The sequence below is a fragment of the Leptidea sinapis genome, chromosome Z, assembly GCF_905404315.1.
Source record: "Leptidea sinapis chromosome Z, ilLepSina1.1, whole genome shotgun sequence".
Classification (NCBI taxonomy): domain Eukaryota; kingdom Metazoa; phylum Arthropoda; class Insecta; order Lepidoptera; family Pieridae; genus Leptidea; species Leptidea sinapis.
In genome coordinates, this window is record NC_066312.1 from 4,069,649 (window position 1) to 4,087,847 (window position 18,199).

Genomic DNA, 18,199 nt, shown 5'->3' on the forward strand with positions numbered 1-18,199 from the left:
AAATTTCCGAGATTCAGATTATATATATATATATATCTGAAGAACAAGAATTGCTCGTTTAAAGACATCATGTTATTGTAATGAACCTAATGAGCGGTTTGGTAAATAGTCAATGTTAATTGTTAGAGGAAATGATAACAGACCTTTACCATGTAAGTTTTGAGGGTACACTCGCACATAGCACTCAAATCTTAAATGTAGATCAGTTAGTATCGTTCACCATTGGGAGGCTACTTAGCACAGTATGTCGGCTGGTGGGTACCACAGCAGTCGACATTTCTACCGACAAGTAATAATATGCCACCATTATTGTGATTTGGTTTTAAGACCGCCGTTGCTAGTGACATTACTGGGCTAGACATTTTATCGCTTTCCAAGAAACCTGAACGGCACTGCTTTGTAATGGGCAGGGTGTATCACACATCAGGTGAAAGAGAAGACTGGCAGCAAATTGTAACTTATTTTCATTTATTGAGAGTTATTTTTGTTTAAACAGGTATCGTGTGGTTCCGTTGGAGAGGATGGGACTACACACTGAAGAGAGCTTCCATGATGATCAAACCAAAAGGAATCCAACCGAATACGTGAACATATACTCGATAACACTTTCAACTATTTATAGTCGGCCTCTGTTCTACTTTCACGTAAATTCAATGTTTGTTGAAAATGAAATTATTTATATCTAAAACAATTATGGCATTGCAATAGTTACATGATGTTCTACAAAGTAGGGGCAGCCTTGAATTAAATTGCGTCCTACTTGTTTGCTATCCTCTCGTCACCTTTTTCGCTTTTATATAATCTACATAACTAGCTACATGTTGTAGAACATTTAAGCTACATAGCACTTGTTTGGGTAATCTATGGGTGGAGTTAGATTTGGTTAAATGGTAATATTTAATTTCAAGTTTTAGTTTCTTTGCTAAATTTTACTGGATGCATTATTTTTTTATCTAATACAAACGGTGTGCGAGAGTGATAAGAACAGATAGGCCCGGTATCCACCAAAGGGGAGAGGAGATGAGAGAAGATAAGCCGCGAAGCTGTCAGTTTATTTCGACCAAAGCGGAGAGGAGATGTCAGCTTTTAGAGCTCGAAATCCGTCAATGATGACTACGAAAGGAAGAAGTCAAGTCGTTATAAAAGTTATATTTTAACTTGTTTGAGGAATAGGAATTAGAGGTTGAAGAAACACAATTAATTCTTCGATATTTAAACTACCGCCACGCTCTTGTTCGCTCGACGCGGCTAAAAATTCTTTAGAAAAAGAAGACGTCTCCTCTCCTCCGCGCTTGATCCATTTCCACCGAAGCTGAGGAGAGGAGATATGGAAATAACAAAATCTAATTGGCTTTCAAAATTCATCTGTTCTCCGTTTTAGTGGATACCGGGCTTATGATTTTAGCAAGTTAATAATTTCATCTCCTAATATCGGACGGAAACGTTGCAAAGTAGAACATTGCAGGCCGCCCGACGCTCAAATTCAATATTACAACTTCTATGTAAATAATTTCTTTTGTCTCGTTGATCACAAATTCATTGTCCTCATCACATAAAAATGTAAATAACAGACGATTAGAAAAACCGTGAACAAATCATTAATTTATTATTTCACAAATTGTTCCATGAAATTATTATTTTAAGTAGGTTTACGTTAGTTGTAAGATGTAAATAAATGTAATTGTACAGTATTTGATAAAAGTTGGCTGGAGCTGTTGTGTTGGAATCTTTCATCCCAAACAATCAAGGGTATTTTTGTAATTTGTATTTATAATGACAAATGTAAAGATTGTCTTCATCGAGTTAGTTGAGGCTACAGGTGTTTTAATAAATTCCTAAGTTAATCATACTTCAAAATACACGCAAACCCATTTTAAGATTTTCGCTTCTTTTGACAATTTTAATCATTTATGTAATGATATGTATATTTTTTTAATAAATTAAATTAATTAATGTATATCTTGATTGTTGATTCTTTCCATTCGTTTTGTATTGATTGAAAATCTGGTGAAACAAAATATTTGCGAATTACTTTTTCTATGTAGTAAATAATTTATACGTACCTATATGCTGACTACTATTATTATTTGCCAAATTTAATACTACCTGCTTATCACATTGTTACCGATCCAAATGTTGTGAGATCCCGCCAATATTTGTATTTAATCAATTCGAAACATGTTTCGCCTCTACACGAGGCGTCGTCAGCAGATGTTGACTGAAATATTGGCGGAATTAACTCTCATTAAAACTCACAACAATTGGATACTTATGGTTTTCCGCAAAATAACGTCTACTTCAATAAATTTTCTAATAATATCCGAATTGTTTATTTAATAATGTTCATGTCGAAAGATATACTAAGCCTTCAGCTAAGAAAATGACCGAAGCTTTTTGTGCAGTAGGTATAGCAAAAAACTGCAACTGGACATCGCATGAGAGGCAAGTGCAAGAGCAAGCTTAAAACGAGCTTTTAAAATTGACAAAATCATGTACTTAAACTGTTAGTAGCATTCGACTTCTTTATTCAATGGCGATCCGAGATTAATATTTTTATCGGTTTCTCACTTTTGGGATTTTAGTAACCTTTTTCAATCTATGAGATGACGCTATGATGATCTAGGTAGCTTATTTGTATGAGTGACAAAAAAACGTTTTCAATGCTATAAATATCTGAAAATTATAAATGACATATCGAAATGCAGATCTAGGGATCGGGCATCGATTGACGCTTAACATGAATTGTGGATTCTGAATAATTTTATGCTAAAGATCGGATTTTAAAAAGCAGACGCAAATAGGTTTGTAAGTTCCGAGAACCAATTCGCTTTTCTCAACGAAGCATTTTAATAGCATATCCATTGACAAATCCATCCAAAAAAAAACACGTGACCTTTCACGTGTTTTTTTTTTGGAACAAAATAGATAATTGTATTCATTTATGTCTTTAGTTGTAAACATCAGTAGTAATGTCACACAAAATCAACATACGGCCGTTCCCAATATTCAGTCTTGTCTCTTACTTCAGATAAAAATCGTACCTATCGTTGAATTTTCTGTCCCAATAAACTTATCCACGGTAACTCACCTTATCCGTACACGCTGTCTGTCAATGGGACGACGTATAGCTTACCAGCGATAGAAGTTTATATGGAAATTGCAATTCACGCGTCCGAATATAAGGCGATAAGAATGACTCATCGGGTATATTGGGACAGCTTCAAATTATTGACAGTAGAAGGTAGTAATTTATCTCTATCTATAGATATATAGATAGATAGTATTCACAGACTAAGAATAGTATTTCCATATAGTACTCAGGATAAGATAGGAGCTGGCTCAAACTGTACAGAACAGCGACGTAGATTTATTTATATTATTTATAGTTCGCAACATTTTGAATTGTCAGATTAACTAAACAAAGCTTTAACTAACAACCACAATACTAAGTACAATAACTTCCACAATAATAATGTAAAAAAATATATTTCTAACAAGATTTTTATGTTAACTTAAGTGCATTGGTGTGTCCGAAGCAATTTAAACTCAATGTGTCAGAGAAAAATTCCATTATGATTTCTGTAGAATATATACCACACAACCTAAGTACGTACCAGAATTGCGTGTTAATGTTAATTACTTGACCAGTTTCTAAATTTAAAAGTGTATGTATCTAACAAAAATATTTTCTCGGCATATTGCAAGAGAAAATCAGTTCACTCATACATAGGGTCGTTTGGGCTGTATCATATAAACAACAAAAAAAAATAGTAAATAAAACAAGAAGTAAGCCATTCACATATATTACTTTCTAGTAATTATTGAAATAATCATTGATTGTGATCGGCACGCCAAGCGCACAAATCACCAAGAGCCATTGTCAAAACAATTTTCGGTCAAAATCAATGCAGATCGTTAGCAACTATATAGTTGCCCGTAATTGGTACAATGACAGGAAATAATTTTGAAAAGGGCTCACCGAAATTCTACAGGATACAATTATTATTATAATTAAAAAAATGCTTGAGAAATTTAGCCTCAATGTACATTATAACATAATAATACATGTATTTTACAATTATTTGTTCCAATTGTTTTATTTTTGCCACTTACACGACCGCTTTAAAACCGCCGAACATTCATATTAGATACCTGGGGCTATATCATTCTAATAATCTAATTATTAAAGATACTAATTTTAAAATGTTAATAACATATCTTTAAGCTAAGATTAAAATAGTAATATAATACAGATAATTTTAATTGATTAAAACACATTACTTCGAATGTCGTGTATTTATATGATCTTTAAGAAAATATTCGTTAAAACGTTGATATTGAAATATGAATTCTAAAACACTATGCATATATTTTAATTTGTATTAAATTAACTAATACTATAAATGAGATTTAAAATCCTTTAAAACTATCAGTGAATATACATACTAGAAGTCAAACACTTGGGTTTCTCTCGATAGCAACCGATGGTGCAGAAGTGCAGAATGATTGAATAAAGAATTACTGATAAAATCGTTTAATCGTAATGAGCAAATATAATAAATAGATTTTCGTAAAATAGTGAAGAATCGAAAACGATAAAATTGTACAATGGATAAAAATTTAAGAAAATACATATTTTGTCAAACTAGACATACATTATTAAATTGATTAAGTAGTCACTGACAATAAAAATATTTAAAATATTAAAATAACTAAATGACTGATGTTATATTGAACACAAAATAGCAGGACCAGTTCATAAATAAAAGTGTCAACTGTGTGTGTATTCTAATTGGAGATCAGTCATAAAATAGCCATAGTGGTGAATCAAATACATAAAATAGCATTATATTAACGATGTTATGGTCAATTAATAAGAATTCATTCGATAAATTAGTCATAAAAGGACATAATAGTGAATGAATAAAAATCGTCTAATCATGTGATATATAAACAAAGTAGTTGATATAAAACTAATGAAGTGACCAATGCACGCCGCGCACGATAGAGGCCATAATTCAACAAAATGGAGGTAGTTTTAGAAAATACCTAAATCCAGTGTCCTGATGTTTATTTCCAGTGGACTCCCTGAACTAATAAACGGGTTTTAATTGCGATTACACATGGAGTGCAGTTAAGTCCAATTTTAGAGATAGGATAGTTTTTATTTCGATTTGGGACCTTACTGTGACTGAAACAATTTCATTATAACAACATGGAGCATATTTCACGAATTAATTGTTGACGTTATGAAATATTATTGACAAATCATTAAATAGTATAAATGTTAGGACATTTAGATTTAACACACTAGAAAATTATGACGGGTCTCCATAAACAGACTTCTACTGAAATCAGATCCATTGATCATTTCCAGCAGAAAACTTCCGCAAATAAAGTCTGTAATACCTGTTAACGCTGTATAGTTATTAGATAGCGGTAACTAACTTAGATTTCAATTTAACTTTGTTTAGTTAAAATTATGGTGATTAATTAATTAATTTAATTGTACCGCAAAATCTGTTTTTATTTAATTGGCCTTGAGTAAGATGTATTATGAGCATATCCAATAAAAGCAGAACAAACTAACTAATCAAATAATTCTGACCGTCTTACTAAGGCACGCAGTCCACCGTGCTATGGATATAAAAGTGGGTTAGAATTGCGGTCACATAACAAATCTAGTGATGTTGAAAATAAATACCTGCCATGGTAAATTAAAAAAAAAATCTACGCTCATAAGGGCAGTGAACAACTGAGTGCGCAAGTGACTTATAAATTGGGTCGTCAAATCCCGACACTTATTATATATATAGAATGATTTGATGACACTGTCCTGCAATTGATTACAGTCCACAATGACTATATTATCCTAGCGTAAAGGAAAGCCAATCTAAACTTAATTTAGTTTATTATTATATTATAAACAGTCAGACACGCTAGGCTTCTTTTATATATCTTACCGTTAAAATATAACGGCTGTGGAGTGCGGTGAAAACAAAATTGGTGAAATCCTGTTCTTAATATCAAAATTGTGTTGCCCCAAACTAGGCATAGCCTGTACTATGATTCAAAACAATGATATATTTAATACAATATACTTACATAAACATACATAATAACATATCCATAGCATCCATGACTCGGAAACAAACATATTCATACTCATCATATAAATATTTGCATCTACCGAGATTCGAACCCGGGCCCTCTAGCCTTGTAGTCAGGGTCACTAACAACAGGGCTATATGGGTTGTCAAAGAAGTAGTTCCTATACTAACAATAAAAAACACAAAGCATTATAGGACTACACATCTTACATACTATATTTATCTATTTAATATCATAAAAGGTATAAAGTACAGTCAGCATCAAAAATATAGTGTCACCCATTGTATTCATAAACATGGCAACACTTATCTTCATCATATACATAGATTCACCGAAACTGACCAAATAGATAGCGTCATCAAAAATACTCAAATATATCGGGACTCCACAAACATAGAAAACACTAAATATATCATAACATAGAACCACCCAGTGTTCAAAAATATACATTTACATACATTTGTGGAAAATTAACTTTTAATGTACGATTATAGGATTCAAATTAGATTGTTGACAAATACTATCATCAGTTCACATATTAATATCAACATTGACTATAAACATACAGAGACGGAGCTCTGTACCGTTACTCTGGTTTTAGTAGCTTATTTTGTATAATTATAATGCAATTCATATTAAATTTTTGTATTTTTTTAATATTTAACCTTTATTTCTAAATTTGAAGTCTCGCTGACTGACGCTTGTCTTGAAACGCTGTCTTTTTGACGCTGACTGTAACCCATTTATTAAATTTATATTTTGATATAATAATTATACTAGTATGAGCATATGTATCAGCTGAGCTTACCAACTCTGAAGATTTCGAAAGCAGTTTAAAAAAAGCTAGCATCTACATATTAAATACATACATATTATATTGTTATATTCCTACACAAGGTAAAATACTCTCTTTTTTTAAAACATGTCCTAATTCATTAAAAATCATAATAATATATATTTTACAAAATCATTTAAATTTTTTGTCAAATGAGTTACTGATGAACTATATCTATAATATCTACTACACTTCGTGAGCGTTTTCATAGCACTTTTCAGGTCAATTATTTACGCGAATTCACTCCTGACCAACATTACCATCCCGAGTGTCATCAGGTAAATTGAAAAATTTACTAACGTCGAAATCTTCATTCTCGAGTAAATCGTCCCGAGGTATGTCATCCATCTCTAAGAAGCTGTCGTCCATCATGCACGGATCGTCGAAAATGTTAGAGCTGCCAAACGTCGGCGGCATTATAACGTCTTTTAATATCTCGTCGGGTTCAATCAAACCTAGGCTAAAGTCCGCTTCCATAAGTTGGTCCACCTGCGGTGGCGACGTCGGCGGTGGCAGCGGTTGCGCCGGTGGCGGCGGAGGTGGCGGCGGAGGTGGCGGCGGAGGTGGCGGCGGTGGTGGCGTTGGTGGCGGCGGCAGTGGTGGCGATGCCATAATTGGCTCCTGTGGTTCTCTAAAAATGGCGTCTAAGTCAGCTAAAGTATACATATTTTCCGAATCAGGTAATACACGTGAAGGACTAGACTGAGTCGAAGTACGAGCATGACGCTCGCGGGCAGGACGAGATCCCGCCCTCTTCTCATGTTATACTTTTAGTTTTTTCTCTTTCTTCTTCACGAGACGCTCCTTCATCTTCTCGTAGAGCGGCACGAGCTTCTTCTCCTCCGCTAATATCTTCAACAATGTAATGATGAAGGGCAAGTAGTTGTGCCGTCGCCTGATCATATCTTGTTTGTATTTGTCCATCTTCGCATCTTCGTATTCTATTAACAACTTCAATCGTCTCACTTCGTTTTCAACATCGTCTGTTTCCATCCCCAGCACGTGATTTTCATTGAGCAGTTCGTCCATTTGTCTTTCATATATCATTTTCCTGTCTGACACTATTGCCATCAGGCTGAAGTGGATCTCACCATCTATGTATCTGAAATTAATTTGCATGAGCTTTAAGTCTATTCAACGAAGACGAATAGACGAAGTAGTATCTAAACACCATTATCATATCAATAATATATGACCAAGCTTGCGTCTTGCTCTATTGAAATTCCCCATTCTCTTTGAAGCTAATATGCCTTTGACCTGCTTGAGATTTCGCGAGCCAGTGTTCCGATACTAAGCAACGCATTAAGGAGATATTATAATTAAGCGGTGATGTGACAAATGGGCATTTGAGCCTTGCGAGTTAAATTTCTTTGACCTCACAAGGCTCAAGCTAACCAAGAGAAGGCTCCATAGAAGATACAAATTTCTTTCTATTAACAGCATCTCCAGTACATATTGTGCATAACAATGCATGCTAGAGACATCCAACAAATTGTTATTGATACGCAGAAGGAACAGTATAATAGATAGGAAACAGCCTTGGGGAACTCTAGCGTTCACATGCTTCGGGATCGAGCAATATCTGTTTACAAAGATTTGTATGATGCACCCAGTAAGGTAGCTCTCGGAAAAATCAAACATGGAGATTTAGATAAAGACATGGCTATCTCGAAACCTTGAGAGGTTTCAGATCCAGAGCTGACTAATAACTGCCACTTGACAGTTATGAATGACATTTATGAATGTCCAAATAAAAGTTGGATAAGACATACCAAGATTTACGTTACTCGAACGGCTGGATCAATTGGTAAGAACGCTAGGAAGGAACCCCGTCACCCCATTCGATCGCGCTATAGCTCTCGTAGGCCACCAACATTCAACCAGATACAACCACTTTGCGTTAAAATACTTACGCATTAATCCTTCTTATTATGATAGGCCGCACGACATCGAGCCAGTCTTGCTCGGCTGAAACAGGCCCGTGGTCTATGGGCCCTTCCTTGAGCCCATCCAGCTCGTAAATTCGTCCATCTATCTCTGTGTACCCAATGAAGTGATATGTGTCCTCATCCTTATAAAACGATATTTACCAAGTTTACTAATTATTATGAACATAATTATATAGGAAAGTAAATTATAGGTATAACAAAGGTCGGGCTTTGACTAACTGCCGATATTTATATTCATTCTTAATTTTTTTCATTCATACTTATGGCATTTCATAACGGAATTAGGGAACAGGCGACCTTTTTTTTCAACCCATCTACAGTATCACATATTATGATGTTTTTTTGGATTGGTATTGGTACCAAAGTTACAAGCATTTTGTTTAAATATGGATTTGTAAATTAAGACTGACATATTGAAATACTGATTATTAATTAATTTAGTTGCAGGTTGTACGATAAAAGTAACCGTAACAATATTTACGGTATATATTACAATATCATTTTAAAGTCTTGAAAATATAAATAGGTAAGTATGTACTCATAGTTCAAAACAAGTAGCTTTTCTATGAAATTGGAAGCTTACCATTTGAAGTATTTTATATAATAATTTTGTGGCATTGACGTTATTCTATGGACATCCTATAATATTTTGCTGCCATACCATTGATACCACATACCCAAAAAGTTCATTATATTATAACTGAACAGTTATATGCTTCTACATAATTGTCTTAGTTTCATTATGTAATAATCAATTTATTTTATGTATTTTATCTACACCCATGCTTTAAATCCTCTATTAAAGATTCTGAAACAGTTAGCTTAGTGCCAACATTAAAACTCCCAATGTTCTAATAACCATTACATCATCCAAACGAGTGTTGTAATGTACTGAATTTCATAACAACACTCCTATGTTTTTTTTTCGATCCCTTCATGCGCAAAGAGTTTCAACAGACAGCCACATTGGTATTGCTCGATGCGTGGTATCTGTATGAATTTCAAAAAAAGAAACAACCAGCACGTCACGCGCCGTGAAAAAAAAAGTAGGTTATTCGAATCCCCACCATTTTTCTTCGTTATTTTTATTGTTTTGTTTACAAAAAATGAGCGATTCATTTTAAACGTTGCAAAAGAACATTATATTTGTGTGAATTTTAATTATTGCACTATACAAAATGTAAATTACTACTAAAATAAATAATTGTTTCATTACTACTTAGTTTATTTGTATATAATCAGTAATGAATGAGATTAGGTTACTACTAGGACTGGTGTTTTAATGTTAGCAGTAAGCTAAATATTGCATACGAAGAGTATGTCCTTACTTAAGCAAAATGCAACCACTTTTTTTTAGCCAACCCAAGACAATATTTCACACAAATTTACCAATGAATCAAATTATAAAAAAAAAATCACATTTAACTTTAAAATGCACTCACTTTAGATGCCATCTTAGGATCAATCTCGAACAAGGTCTGTTGGGCCATAGAGTTGTGTGCGGCGCGAATAGTTTGCGAATTGCTTAATGTAAGCCCACGCATTTTTGGGTCAAAAGACATGCTGAACTCCTTCAACTTAGTCAACTCAGGGCCTAGGTCCACATCCGGATGGTTGCAGTTTAATAGCAGACTTACAACTGCCTGCGTTGCACAAGCATTATTTATAACCTAGAAGAAATTATAGTGATCTTCATTATTATAACACTGGAAATAAGGGATTGCTTGATTGAAGAATTAGTTACACTAATTCTAGAAGGCTTCATATGATACATAATAGCTTTAAGGATAAATGTAGGTATATACTTTTATAATAAAGTCCCAGTCACTGTTCAGGCATTTTCTATAAATAAATTTTAATGTTTTATTAAAAAATGGCTCTGTAGTAAATGCCTCTACTCCACAGCTGAATACCTAAGTGATCGGACAGCCTGAGACTAAATTATGATTATTTTATAGAAATAACAATGACAGTACAATATTGTATACTTTATTTAAGAGCACAAAAAAAGAACGCTGGGAAAGTTTCCTTTGGCCCTCTTTCTCTCAAAATAAATGAATTATATGTATCTATGTAACGGAATATTCAATTCTTATAGTACTTTAAACTATGGGACATGCTTTGTATAAAAAGAAACTTACACAATGCAGACGCAAGCCAACAAAAATTAATGAACGTCTGATGGGATAATTTTTAGTCGTGTTTCGTAGATCGTTTGTTATTATTTAAAATCCATTGTGCATTCACAATTTAGTTTTGAAAGCATTTTTGCTTTATGCTAAATTATTAAATAAAAGCATGTGAAATCAAACAGAAAAACAAAAGACCATCACGAAAATGAGACAATGTAAATATTGTTATTGAGTAGTGCAGCCAATACCATGTTTGTGCTGCAGAAGAGGGCTAATCCCGCTATTTATAACCATAAAAATAATATTTTAATGGTGACATCTCAATATATTCTTGATAATGTTCTGTATGTTCATAAGCACATTAACATATTCGCTAGAAACTGTGACAATCATAATGTTAGCACGAGAAACAAACATAAACTTGGCATATTGTTATTCCGGATAGGTGATCACCATAAATTATCCTTCTCCGAAACACGCTGCATTCTTCTGGTATAAGTATTATTGCGATCAATTCAGTAGCTTTCGCAGGATATCCGAACAGCTCCCCATTTATTAGACTAGAATACCAAATTCTAAAAATTTTATTCAAAATAGGATTCAAAATCACTTATTGAAAAATTACTGCCTGCCTCAGACCTGAGAAGAACGGGCACAAGAAACTCAGCATTATTAAAATATGGATATAAGATAATATCGTACGTAGGTCACACTAAAATTTTTGCGTAACTAAAAAAAACAACATGTTATAACCAAAATATTATATTTATTGCTTTTCAAAATACTCTCCTTTACATTTTAAGAACATTTTTTCATGCTATCGAAATATTTTTAAAACAGGAAGACCACAGATCTGAAGGCATGTTTACTACGTGCTGATTGAACGCTATCACTGCCTCTTCTGAATTGGTATAAGTGAAACCTCTCTTGATGAGAGGATCTTTAATTTTGCGAAATATACAGAAATCACAGGGTGCTAGTTCGGGGCTATGTGCAGGATGGGTGACGAGTTGTACTTTTTCTGAAGCTAAAAATGACTTAGTTTTGTTAGCCGTGCGTGAAGAAGCGTTGTCATGATGTAGGAGAACGCGGCTTCTTCATCGTCTTTCGCGAACCTTTTTCAACAGCCTACATAAACAAATGGTAGAATACCACTCGGCATTAACATTCTTTTGATCTTCAAGTGGAAATGTGTAGATGGGACCGTAGCTGAGAAAAAAAATGCAATGATGTTTTACCAACGCTTCTCGCCTGCCTCACCTTTTTTCACCTATTCTCATTTTCAAACACCGATTCACAAGATTGCTGTTTTTTTTTTCGGGTTCAAAACAATAAATCACGTTTCGTCTCCTGTGACAATGTCATAAACAGCATTAGAATATCCGTGGTCGTACTTCTTTAGCATTTGTCAGCACCATTCCACCCGAGCCCTCTTCTGCTCCGCTGTCAGTTCATGAGGGATCCAACGACAACAAAGTTTCCGAACTTTCAATTCTTCTAAAATTTTCTGCATTTGGCTCATACCAATCCCCAATAGTCCTCGAATTGTCTTATAGGTAATCCGCGGGTTTTCTTCAATTAAACGCTTACCAGTAGACACATTATTTTCGATGACGGCCGTTGAAGGTCGCCCTTCACCCGACGCCCGACCTCTCTCAAATTCAACAAACCATGGCCTCACGGTGCTCAAGCAAGGTGTTTCTCTCCCAAAAGCATTTTGAAGACGAGCGGCACAGTCTTGCGGAGAGAGAGAACATTTTAAAATCATAAAAAAAAATCGCTCTTCAAAAATCTTTTCGACTTAATTCCATTTTCGTTGCGTACGTAGAACTTTGAAGTGTGAAAAAAGCAATTGACAAATGATTTCCCGCAAATTGTTTTTTTATTACTAAGAAAGTTGCAACATTTCAAAAAATATAAAATTCGAACTTCAAATAATTCCGATTAGCTAGAAGTGCAAAACTTTTAGTGTGCCCCATGTACAATAAACATTTATAATTAAAGAGCCTGAGGGTTTCCCCTACATTCCCAGTCTGTGGTACCGTTTAACAACTCTATCATAGTGGACATCCAAGTGTGGTTCACATCACCAACAGATGTGTAATTATCAGAATACCTACCTGTTTAGCAAAGTAAATTTTCTGCAGCCGCTCGTCAGTCACAACGGGGCTTGATGGCTCGTCGTGTTGTACATATTTGAACAAGAATATCAATCCATGGACTGGCCTACAAATACATAAAAATATTTTTATTGCAAATCATTTTTTAAACAATTTTACACAGCTTCATAATCCATTTCTTGCATAATCCATTTCTAAGCAAATAATAAACGTCGATAGGTGTTACATGTAAAGAATTGCCCACACGAGATTACACGACTTAAAATAGATTAAAATGTTGGGGTCGACCTGACCTGAGAAACAAATTGCTGTAATAAAATTATACAAAGTAGTATGCATCTAACTAACTCTAAACCATCATCTGTTTGGTATTAGTCAAATATTTATGAACCGGGCTATTAACAGGTTCAACGAAACCTTCTTTGTTTGTGAAACAAACTGTTTAATCTATATAAACAGCTAATAAAAGACACTAGTCATAGGATGGTAAAATATTAACAGTAAGAACACAAAGAAAGCTTCACAGCTTCATAATCCATTTCTTTAAGCAAATAATAAACGTCGATAGGTGTTACATGTAAAGAATTGCCCACACGAGATTACACGACTTAAAATAGATTAAAATGTTGGGGTCGACCTGACCGCCACGATCAGATCGGAGATTATAAAGGGGCCAATTAGAGAGTTCCAAGAACAAGGTTTGAAGCTGGTGAAAGAAGCTAGGCAAGTAGATACCTACTTCATCATCATGATGTACATCAGGACCCTGGCAAATGATGTCCATAACTACCTGGTAATAAATAAAACCAATCCTACCTGTGATTGTATGTACGAATATGATACTAGTTAGTAAAGTCATCTTAACATCTATTTATTTAATGTCCATTATTTAGTATACTATTACTATTCATGAGCACTCTTTTTTTCGTGTTCACGAATTGAAAACTAGATGATAAATATATTAGCATTTTGTAGTACCTACTTAGAATTTGATATTTGTAATTAAGTAGATTATAGTATATTTTGATTTAAGGAAGAGTGTAGTGTATGTATGTACTTCTAGTTTACCATGTTGCAAGATATATTTCTTAGATAGAACTTGCATGCTATACCTTTGCATGCAACTATTTTTGTTACATCCTAAACTGTAATTTGAGTAGGTTTTAGGTATTCTACGGCGTTTAGCTGGATTGGCAGGAGCGCTAAAATGTCGGCATGCTTAAAGTTTTGCATGTGGCGTTCATGGTCTTGAATCATGGCGACTCAACCTTTTGGGGACATACTACACATCAATCCAAAATTATGAACAGATCTCTATGTCTGGTCTGGTCAAGCCTATAGAATAGCAAATATTATTGTTGCAGGCAAACACGTTGTGTTTTACTTACATGTCTTCATCAAGAAGTACTAGAAATTGGACCTCATCTGTTTATCTACCTACTAATACTACCTAATAAACCTGATATCAATATAAAGATAATTTAATTACATACACATGATGGAATTTACTGAATTTTCTTGGAAGACCCACAAGGGATATCATTTTTGAAATATAGTTATTATCACAACTTTTCATCCATTAAACAGATGAGTGAAGGTCGGTAGCTACAAACACGCACAAAATATTCATAGTGATTTCTCGCCAATCTGTGTTATTTCTTGTGATATAAAAATGGAGCAGAAATATAAAGAGAAACAAATTGCTGTAATAAAATTATACAAAGTAGTATGCATCTAACTAACTCTAAACCTTTATCTGTTTGGTATTAGTCAAATATTTATGAACCGGGCTATTAACAGGTTCAACGAAACCTTCTTTGTTTGTGAAATAAACTGTTTAATCTATTTAAACAGCTAATAAAAGACACTGGTCATAGGATGGTAAAATATTGACAGTAAGAACACAAAGAAAAGTCACAAAAACATTTAGTATTCAATCATTTTTTTTGACAATTTTACAAGTATATTATTACAGAAAACATGTATTTCAGACTAATTATTGTCTGCCATGTGAATATTAAACATATCTGTCATATATCACACTTTAAAATGAATATGTGACCAGTAACAACAGATAAAAGATATAAATAAGATTAATAATTGAATTTATCAACACACAGAAGCGTTTCATTGTCTGTTGAAGTTTTTTGAACAACTTTAACTCCATTTTAGCTTTGCATGTTAGTAGAACATAATATGTGTATGTATTTTGTCTTAAATATTATTGCTTCCAGAGCAATATTAGTTCCAGCTATTAATAGAAAAAGTGACAATTTGAAGTGACAATTATTATTCAACAAAAATACAACAACATGAAAATAAGGCATAGAAAGCCAGTGCCAGAGGACCTCTTCCAGTTTAACAATTTATAGAACTTGGTTTTACAAATGTTAAAGAAAATAAAATGTGGAAAAATTTAATTCGGATTATAGAAAAAAATAAAAGGTGATCAAAATTAACAATAAAAACATGTAGATAGTAAAATTAACACAATTATAACAATAATAAATTACCTCAAATTTTCGAATATTCCCTCATCAATGGTCCACATTTCTTCTACTTGTACTCCTTTGACACCTAAATAAATACATTGATAATAAATAAATAAATAAATAAATAGTGGACTAATGAGACTTAAATTGAACACCTCAGTGGTGAGAGCTATTGCAATTCCACTCTGACTTTAAGGTTCAAGGAAGTATCCTGGGTGGCGCTGCATTGTAATGGGTGTAAGATGTGTATTATTTACCATCAGATTAATATCTTGAAGAAGACCACATAATAGGTAATGATTTATTACACAAATAAAAAATTTGAAAAAAAAAAATATAGGAATGACGCTTTCTCGTTCTGTGTAAGCCACTCTTACCAACTGAACCGACTGTTCGAATAATGTAATATAATATATCGTTATATTATTTAATGTATCGTTATTAAAATCTTGTATGCTTTGTTCAACTCTCAGGTGATGATGTAATGATATATGTTTTTATTAGATGTATGTACATTAAATGAACAAACAATTAATAATAGAGGTAATTAATAATTAAACAGAGAAATTTATATCATTAATTTTATTTAATGTTATATTTTTAAATGCATGTAACACATTTTAAGATAAGATTTTCATGTTAAGATAACTAACAAGTTATCTTAACATTTTAATTGGGTAGTGCCTCCTCCCACATAGTGCCACCTCCTACATTCTGTGGTTCTAATTAGGGTCAATTATTTATACCTATAAATAATTGATGAATGTAGATTTGTGTTATTAAGTATCCATATTGATTAAATTAGTAGCGCTAATTTTACCATCTTTTAGCAGTAAAAATACATATCATTTTGAACTGAGAGTACAACTAAACTAAATATTGAGCCATTATTTTTCTATGTGAGTCCTATGTATGAAATTAAATTGAAAAGTGCCAATAAATGGGTGAGTTACACTATTTTCTCAATTGCATGTTCAAATAAACACTTAGCTTCTGGGCTTGAAATATTTGAAGATTATCAATTATTGCTAAACATTAATCTTCTATTTATCAGGGTTCTTTGTGAAATTATCAATAATTTATTAACAGTAATATATCTTATTATCAGTGATTAAGATTAAAAGAATGGCAAGTTAACTTAAATCACTTACCAAATGTCTTGATAAGTTGAGTGAACACTCCTGGGTCACTTTCTATCAAGCACCAGTTCCCTGCTGACTCCATTTTGGGTCTCTTAATATCTGTAAAGATTTGTAGTATAAGTCAGAATTTTTATATTAATAAGTCCATGAGTAAAGGATAAAATAACTTAACAAACACATACAAGTAGATATAGATTAAAACCAATTTTTAAAACTAGAATACCTAACATATTTACTTCAAACAAAGATGAAATATATGTATAGTGAAATTTATAAATTTTATTGTGTATATTTTTAACAAATAAGTTTCAATACCTAATTACAGCCATTTTGGTAAAGAAACATTATTGGTGTAGCAAAAAAGGTGAATAAATCCAAAGTTCTAGAAAACAACAACCACTTGAATAAGTAATATTTAGTAATATAATGATTTACTTATTTAAATTAAAAAGGGAAGATCATTGAAACTCAATATTTTTTAATGTGTCTCAACTAACACACAATAAATAAAAGCTTTACACAAGCTTGAAGTATGTAGAAAACAAAGTTAAAACTAATAATGGTCATAATGATAGAATCAACAAACAAGCCTAAGATAGATCTGTTCATGAGCATGACAAATGCACCAGCTATTGCACACCAACCTGAACCAAGATGCCTTCAAAAGCAATTAGTGAACATCTCGCCACCTCAGAAATTCACTCACAATAAAAACTAATCGACAGTTTGTGAAAGATTTATGATTTTAAAAGAAACTACCTACAATTATTGATTCAGGATCGAATTGAAAAAAAAATTAATCAGAATCTAGACATATTTGTTGTTTCGGAAAATTAGACCCCGATAACCTAACCTAAGACACATAATTTAAACAACATTCATGCTGTTAGAAGTTTGTATACCCAAGGTAAGCGTCATTAATCATAATTAGTAAGAAAATATTCTGTATTATTACACAAGAGATGATTAGAACAATAGCCCACTTACATTTCTACAGGACCCTTCAGCCAGTCGAAATTTACAAACAACGAACAACAAGTCGAAGTTTTAGTTAATAATTGATTAAATTAAGGTTAAAACTAGTTTGCTACGCTACATTTATTCTTATTCTTTTAAAAATTGAAATTACAAATACTTAGACAGCTACTACCTGATAATTTTAAAATGAATTATTGTAGCGTCACTGTGAGTTGTTACATTCTACATCCAAAGAGAATTTAAACATCTACATCCACAGATGACAGAACAGTGAGTGATGAGTGAACAGTTGAACAAAGTGTTCTGTGAGTTGAACACTAATCAAAGAGAACACTTCATTGAATTCACTATGCTCATCATCGGATGACCTGTGTCCTGTGTAGTCTGTGGTGCGCGACCCAAGCCATTCAGCAGTATGCTGCAGATATTCTCCCTATCGA

General features: G+C 33.1%; 2 protein-coding genes across 3 annotated transcripts in view; one reads left to right on the forward strand and one right to left on the reverse strand.

The window, feature by feature from the left end:
- The window catches only part of LOC126978759 (angiopoietin-related protein 2), a 94,431-nt gene extending 92,112 nt beyond the window's left edge, over positions 1–2,319 (forward strand). Inside the window, exon 8 of the mRNA XM_050827808.1 lies at positions 497–2,319. Within this exon, the coding sequence (XP_050683765.1) occupies positions 497–588 (92 nt within the window). The 3' untranslated portion in view covers positions 589–2,319. The remainder of the gene's footprint in view (positions 1–496) is intronic.
- Positions 2,320–3,787: 1,468 nt separating this feature from the next.
- LOC126978764 (ubiquitin carboxyl-terminal hydrolase isozyme L5) lies at positions 3,788–18,051 on the reverse strand. Of its 2 annotated transcripts, none has more exons than XM_050827818.1 (7): positions 17,932–18,051; positions 16,791–16,880; positions 15,661–15,724; positions 13,148–13,253; positions 10,338–10,565; positions 8,860–9,017; positions 3,788–8,048 (listed from the first exon to the last, which is right to left on the reverse strand). In XM_050827818.1, the coding sequence occupies exons 2-7, from the start codon at positions 16,861–16,863 to the stop codon at positions 7,709–7,711; spliced, it is 969 nt and encodes a 322-aa protein (XP_050683775.1). In that variant the 5' UTR covers positions 16,864–16,880; positions 17,932–18,051; the 3' UTR covers positions 3,788–7,708. The 2 variants fall into 2 exon arrangements, with proteins under 2 accessions (XP_050683775.1, XP_050683774.1); XM_050827817.1 differs by lacking the exon at positions 17,932–18,051 and adding an exon at positions 17,769–17,925.
- Positions 18,052–18,199: the final 148 nt, after the last annotated feature.